Here is a 7,993-nt window from a genome sequence, read left to right on the forward strand (position 1 = left end):
TACTTGAGGTTCCCCGTTTTAAAAGGAAACGTCAGGGAGGCAGCAGTTTCCAATTTTTAGCTGCCTCATTGTGGAATTCACTCCCCCTGACTCTGCGACATAGCAGGGACCTCCTTACTTTTAGGAAGACATTCAAAACTTTTCTTTTTTCTCAGGTTTATTGTAAGTAGCGATTTGTGTTTTTTATGTACTGTTGTGTTTGACTCTCTCCAGCGCCAAGAAGCCTTCGGGCGTATGTGCGCTTAACAAATAAAAAATAACATAACATAACAGTAGGCGACAGAGCCGGGTTCGGACCCCGGAGGCCAGCTGCTCCGGAGTCACAGGCCACGTAAATCTGATCACAAATAATGGGCGCTCCTCGTCTCATAGAACACACCTTCGCCGTCAGGGAGGACCCGGCCCGTCGACCCCCACGGGGAGAAAGGGCTCCGGGCACCGGGCCTCCACCACAGCTGCCGGCGTGGCACGCTGGCGTGTCCCGGGTGTGGATCGTTCAAAGGATCGTCAGAAAAATCAACAATTCAGGCACTCTTCGGGAGACCGGGCTCAGTCCAGGTCTCACGGCCGATGTTGTTCAACTCCGACTCGGGTAGTCTAGAAATCGAGGCCCAGGCTTCAACACGATGTTAGGCCGAGAATAGAAACACGGCGTATCTTCGTCAGCCGATAAGGTAGAAATCTCGGGATTGCACCTCTGGAAGCAGTAGACCTTCATAGACAAGAAAATCAGGTGTGCAGACAGGATGAAAGACAGGATAATCGAGCTGTTGGCGGAGGTCGACGGAGCCGGGAGCTTATGCGGCCATCTTGATTCGTAGCGTAGCTCCTCCTTTGGGAATTGCAATATTAAGCTTGTGGAAAGGTGATCCTTGGTTGACACCTCTGTTAATTGACGTTTGATCCGAGAGGGACTCTTGTTTGATGCAGATACATTTTTGTGTAAACTTGCCAGAGATCTTTGAATAATACAGTCCTGAAAGGGGAGGGTTAGTTAGATCAGTAGGAGACCCACGTGTTTCACAAAGAAGGCAGTCCTTACTGTGGAGCCACCATTGCACTGCTTCCTGCGATTCCTTATATCTGCATTTTAACTATTTATGTGGTGCCACTATTCACGTACTCTACAATATGTACTAATGTCTGTATGGTTACCTGTTTAGTGGTCAACTTGTATGCCCGTGACACTGCAATCACTGACCAGGTGTATAATCGATTGTTGAAAATTAACTCTGATTTTGAACATCAGCTGTCTAACGTTGACAGGAGTTGGGCATGGGCATGGTGGTTTGGCATCAAACTTCCATTGTAAAGTTGATGTTTTAACCCCTTTAGAGCTTGTAAATAAACCTCCCCAGTGCTGCGCTGTCCATTGGAACTAGTGCTGAATGGACGTCCAACGGTCGTGCGCAGCACTGGGGAGGTAGTGGCCGTGACGACCGTTGGCCGACGGCAGCAATTAAGGGGTTAAGGTAGACGCCTTTACTGTCTGGTTGTAAAAACATCGTGGGGACATGACGAGCTTTTTTTTTTTAAATGTTAATCTTTATTTTTGATTGATCAGTTTATAGCAATTGCATTATACGATTTGACAAGAAAAAACATCAGTATTTTGATACAATTATGAACGACATAAATATTCATTAAGTCATATCACGAGTTTACATATCGATATAAAGTGCTGACAAATAAGTGCTTAGTGCGATTTAAAGTGCGGATGCCAGTTCTAAAATACGCAAGGATGATCAGTTCTAAAAATATAGGCGCATGTTATACATTACACACACAACTGCTGTAGGACGCAAAATTGAATCTCCTGCTCTACCTACTTCTGTAGTTTCTAGTCTGTATACAAAACTGCATAATTTTTCTTCTTTAAACAATAGCTATTACCCATCGCCGTCAGGACTAGCTATGTCAAACTGTGCTTTGTCCCATATGGCAAAATATTTAGACCCCCACCCGCATAGCATAGGCCTCCTCTAAAATCTTGGTTCTTTGCATTGTGGCTTGCCAGTGTCTGAGAAGGAACCTCCTATGTTCTCCACTTCTGCAGTATTAAGCTGTGTGCGACATAAATACCAATATAGAGCATGCATGACTAAAGCTTACTTAGGAATGCAATCCACATATTGCTTATTATTGTTTTTGTGTTTTGTGAAAGCGCTTTGGGTACTACTTTTTATTTACCAGCCCATCTCAAATTGGCAAAAAAAAAATGCTTAGCTCATTTTGTTGGTGTAACAAACTGTGAAGGCAACCACTTAATAGGGCCTTTTCTTTTTTTTATTTTAAGCAAAGCTGCACAGCAGCCGTTGTGGTGTACATCTTGGCTAAAAATCATTGACAAAGCCAATAGGTCTCGTAGGCAAAACCTATTGGCTTTTCCCGTGGTTGTTTAAGTATACCATTTGAATTCAAGTTAAGACCGGAGCCCGTGAAAATGCCATTGGCAGTTTCTAAACTTGCCTCTGAAAAGGTATGTATAGTTAGCAAAATGTATTCTTTAATCCAATGTGTGTTTGTAGATATTAGAAGTAATTTTTGCTCCCCCAGAAGTAAATTGTGCTATCCCAGTTAAATATCCGTTCTCACAGTTGGTGTGTAGTTAATATGCATCAGCTGTAAGTCCTGACGAGCCTTGTGCTGTGGCCATCAGGTATCCAAAGCTACTAGTGGCATGTTTATTGGATTGAACTGACTAGTTGTCTTTTTACATTGCTGAATTATAACAAAAAGTCACTGATGATTGTTAAATTGAAAATGTTATTATTTTTAAAGATATTACTTTGATGGTTCGATTTTAATTTGTGAACTGTACATGCATGTCAATGTTATGTTTCTTCTAAAGTTAACTCTGTATTCATATGGTTATTGACAACTACGGATAAACGTATATAATTGATGAATGCAACTAATAGGATTTTGTGCAGGGAGGGAAAATAAGGTAAGGGTTTTAATGACGCATTTAAGTCTCTGTTAAAACATTGATTTTGAAAAAGTTGATTTTTGTTGTGAGCTCTAATCTAAGTAGGATGAGTCTATTCGAACAGTCTGCTCATCGAAAAACAATAGTGTGAGAAAGGACAGATGGAGGTTGCCCATGTCTCATCTGTGTACCAAGTACTTAGTTTAACATTTTCAGCTGCATCTCGGTTTGTGTTTAGTTTACCTCTTTCCAAACCATTCAACAGTTTCAGATTATATAGGAGCAATTTTAAAACCATGAAATAAAACAAACGTGTCAGTTAAAACGATGTCTCAACGTTTCTCTAACAATTAACATGAACGTAAAGATTCACATTTGTAACCTGATTTATTTTTATTTTTCAGATCAGAGGTTGGATCTATGCAAACTTGGGCCAAACGATAATGATACAGTAAGAGGACAAATTGTGGGTAAGTGAACATTTTGTGAAAATGCACTCTTGATTTTTAGTAGTAGTGTACAGAGACTGCTGGCTTTGTAGGACTATTTCAGGGGCTTACAGGAATATTTACGATTGTAAATATGGTTATTTGTAAAGGGTCATGCTTGCTTTTCTGAACTTGTATCACATATTATGTTATTTCACATTTGTATAGTGCATATCTGCCTACGGCATGTTCATTAGTGCCTTACAAATTGCTTAAGCATCATCCAAGTTGGTAGACATGCCTATTGCCTGCAGGATTGAAATAACCGGCCAATAATTGCCCTGCGGAGAGGAAGATGGCGGCCGGCTGAGACGCTCGGTCGGGAGCTCCGACCTACCAGCACATAACGGAGTAAAAGACACACTTTCCGTGGCTCTCCATTCTTATCCGTTCTATCTTCCCATAAAGTCTCTCATCAAGGTGCACGAAAGGAACAAGAAAGGGGAATAATGTAGAAGGAAAGTGAAAACACGAAGAATGCCCATAGACGCCCATAAACGTTCTGACTGATCCCCTCCAGCTGCAAGGAACTTGGACAAACGATCTAAACCCCCGACCGACTGAACCATCAATGCGGTATGACACTCGGAAGCTCCTGGGAACAAAACGTACCTTCTAAAGCCTCATTCTCATCGCTGCCGCCGCACGTCGGAATCTGGGCAGTAGCGCTGAGAGCTACGCGGAGCTGCTGCAGGGCGTTCCAAAGGATTACCTTCCTGTTCCGGGGCACGGGTGGCGGAGTCAGCAGGACGGAATTGAAGCAGGGAAGCGGTCGGGTTGAATAAACGTGGTCAGTTTCAGTCTCAATACTCGACACAGATAGACTGCTGTTGTCACAGACATTTGCCCAGGCACCAATACAGAGAGAAACTGAGGAGGTCGATCGGCAAAAAGCAGGCAGTTCAATAAGAGCCGAATTTTCAAACACCCTACTGTCGATGAATGAGAGGGAGTCTCTTCTGCCCCATGGAGAAAAAGCGGAATTGCCCTCAAGAGCTCCGACATATAGTGAGCAGAAGCAACCTAAGGAATCGGGTAAGCTGGAAGATTCTAGAAAAACTAAAACACAGGTTACGTCGAGGAGTGAGTGATTTTGAAAAAATTACACCGGATTTAATTACAAGCTGCGCCCAACACACTATTACAAGACAAAAAGGCAGTGGGGAAGGCAAAGGGGAAAGTGACACTCAAACCCAAACATGGATATTTTCATATAACACAAGATCTAGCAAACTTGAAGGGGGAGTGGAAACAGATATTTTAACTGAGTCAGAGAAAGAGCTCGGAAGTGGGGGAAGGTCCGCCTATTGTCTGAGAAACCGTCAGCTGGCTAAACAGCTCGCTCCCCTGTAAAAGAGTGTGACCCGAGAAGTACTAAATGAAAGCAGAGAGTGTCCCCCAACTTAGTGGAACTGTCAGAAAATATAAAATTAAGATCCGCGAAATTGAAAGCACAAGGGTTGCTTGCGTCAAAACAAAAAATTAAAGTAACCCCCCTCCCTAAGGTCTTACTTTAAGGTTCAGCAGTCGGTGCAAGTGAGAGGAGGCCATTTCTCTATTCAGAACGAGACCATCCCACCGTCTTCAAATACTGGCGAATGCTCAGTCAAAATCTCCACGTCTGAGGAGAAGTTAGGAAATTCAAATTCTAGGGGGTTATCAGAAAAACCAGGGCGAAATGTCAACTGAACCTACTATTGTTCCCTCAAATATAGTTCCAAGCACTATACCAAACAATCTTAGAGTACTAAATGTACCGGAGAATTTGGAGGGATCAGATATAAAATCATTTATTGTCTCCCTCTTTGAAGAATTCTTTCCTTGGACAAAAGACTGCAATTTGATGGAGGACATTCAAAGGGTCCACAGGGATCCTTTCAGGAAAAGCAAAGAAAGGAAGGCCCCAAGAAAAAGTTTAATTAACTTTAAGACTTATTATACCCTTAAAGAAAAAATACTAAGTGAGGGTCTAAAAAGTGGAACACAAAACAAGGATAATTGGTCTTTTAGAATTCGCTCTGACATATGTAAAGCCACACAAGACAGACAGTGGGAACTGGGACAGCATATGCAAGAGCTAAAATCTCTTGCGGCTAATGTGCAGATGAAATTTCCGGCAGCCCTTAGAATCATGTGGCGCAATAAAATGCACAATATAAGGAAGCCCCATGAGGTAGAGGATTTTATACATCAGATAAAGGACCACATCCAAAGGGAGAAAACTAACTAGAGAAGGAACCTTTTATATAAAATAAAAGAAAGAGTCAATACCCTGTGATTCAAAGGCATGAATGTCTGGATAAGTATCTCCAAAGCTATTTAGAAATATGGAAGAAAAAAAAAAAGTCACGACATAAATGTGCCCCCATAGGCAGAGTCTTAAATAATGTAATTAATGAAGGAAAGTGATCTTTTAAAATAAAATAAGCTAAATAAAGTAAACTGGTGTAACCGGAGCTCGAAGCGGGTGGAAATACCACCCAAAAGAAGGGAGGCTTCCTCAGGGTGGGAAAATCAATCCTCACAGCTATTTAATAATGTAAGTTATGTTAAAACACGGGTGGGGAGCAAATTAGGAGAAAAAATCAGAAAAAATATCCTAATAAAACAAAAAATAGGAGTTAAAAGGGAGTCTCTTAGACTATGTAAAATATGCCGTAGCCTAGTTCAGAACTCAGCAACTTCAAAAAAGAAATGGCGAGAGAAAATATAATTAACGTCCTCTCATGGAACGTTAATGGACTTAGAACACCTAACAGGAGAAGAAGAATCTTGGAATATCTAAAGGAAAGGGAGAGTGAGATTATCATCCTCCAAGAAACTCATCTTGTAAGTACCGAGTGGGATCAGATTATAAAAAAATTAAAATGGGTAGATGCCTGTATATACACTACGCAAGACTGTAACGTAAAAGAGGTTGCAATTATCCTAAAAAAATCCCTAAAAGCAAAAGTTGAAAGCAAGGTGGTAGATAGTAAAGGAAGATGGGTAGTGGCTAAAATAAGGATAGATGACAATATCCTCACTATAGTTGGCTACTACGGTCCAAACTTAGATGATCCAACCCCCTCCAAAAACTTTATTTGGAACTCCTATCAACCTCTGCCCCCATAATAATAGGGGGCAACTATAATATCATACTCGATCCTAAATTAGATAGATCACCTCCTAATAATCAATTGAATCTACCTAAAATGAGGGAATGGTTAAGAGTCTACAAACAAGATCTAGACCTGGAAGATATGTGGACACAAAAGGGAGAGAAAACGCACCCATTTACTTTCCACAATAAAAAATTAGGCCATAGATCAAGAATAGACTTCTTTCTTCTAAACAGGAGTCTCCAAAGCAGTGTCAAAGGCATTGAACACCTCCCCGGCACATTTATCTGACCACTCGGCGGTAAAATTAACTCTATTACCTAAAAACATAACTCCTACTAGATGGACAGTAGATCGGTCCATATTTAATAGCACACAAAATGTAAATCAGCTAGAAATTGCCTCAGCACACTATTTCGAGGATAATGCAATCGGCACTTCGAAACAAATTAATTGGGACGCTTATAAAGCCGTGGTAAGGGGAAAGTTACTTAGTTTAGGAGCGTATAAAACAAAAACAAAGAATCTAGAAATCAAAAAAATGGAATCAGACATCAAAATTATGGAGATACAACTAGAGAATGGATCCTACTCGGAACCGAAGGAAGATTTAGAGGAAAAACACCGAAAGCTTAAAGAGACTCTAGCAAACTATTTGGAAAGCATAGTGAGAGAAAAATGGGAAAATAGCAAATTAGCCAGCTATGAATACGGGGAAGGATGCGGAAAATTGCTGGCATGGATAATAAAAACTGACCAGTCAAGGAACAACATACCATGCATCCAGATCCAAGACCAACCGTCACAAAGCTCAGAAGATACTGTAATAAGACAGGAGTTCTCAAAATTCTTCTCTGGCATATATAAAGAAGATACAAATCCACCTAAAGAACAAAGCAAGAACTATCTTGAGGCTATTCCCCTTCCAACACTAACAGAAGAGGAAATGGTAGAATTAAATCACAAGATCAAGCCCGAGGAAGTTAGTGGTTATAAGTGGTCTAAAAAGAGGAAAATCCGCTGGCCCTGATGCGCTTCCAAATGAGTTCTACATGGCGTTAAAAGAATCTCTAGTTGACCAATTAACAGAATTAATGAATAATGTATATTTGGACCACGAGAAAATCCCCGACACCTGGAACGACGCGACAATTAGCATTATCCTAAAACCTGGAAAAAATCCAAAGTTGTGCTAGTCATATAGACCAATATCGTTACTCAACTGTGACTATAAAAATTTTATGCAAGTCATAGCAAAAAGACTAGCCAAGGTAATGCCAAGATTGATTAATTTAGACCAAAAGGGTTTTATAAAAGGGCGGCAAATCCATTAGACCATCCATGAGCTATTTGCAGCAATAGACGTAGCCGCCTGCGAAAAACTTCCTCTTACTATAATCACCTACGATGCGGCCAAAGCGTTCGATGGAGTCAACTGGGCCTTCCTAAACGAAATTATTGAAAAAAATATTTTG

General features: G+C 41.0%; 1 protein-coding gene across 3 annotated transcripts in view; it reads left to right on the forward strand.

Annotated features, from left to right (window-relative positions):
• Positions 1-7,993, forward strand: part of SMURF2 (SMAD specific E3 ubiquitin protein ligase 2) — a 1,185,768-nt gene that overhangs the window by 443,614 nt on the left and 734,161 nt on the right. For all 3 annotated transcript variants that reach the window (XM_078654335.1, XM_078654337.1, XM_078654336.1), the window contains one exon: positions 3,334-3,399. In XM_078654335.1, the coding sequence (XP_078510461.1) occupies positions 3,334-3,399 (66 nt within the window). The remainder of the gene's footprint in view (positions 1-3,333; positions 3,400-7,993) is intronic.

Source organism: Lissotriton helveticus, chromosome 7 (assembly GCF_964261635.1).
Source record: "Lissotriton helveticus chromosome 7, aLisHel1.1, whole genome shotgun sequence".
Classification (NCBI taxonomy): domain Eukaryota; kingdom Metazoa; phylum Chordata; class Amphibia; order Caudata; family Salamandridae; genus Lissotriton; species Lissotriton helveticus.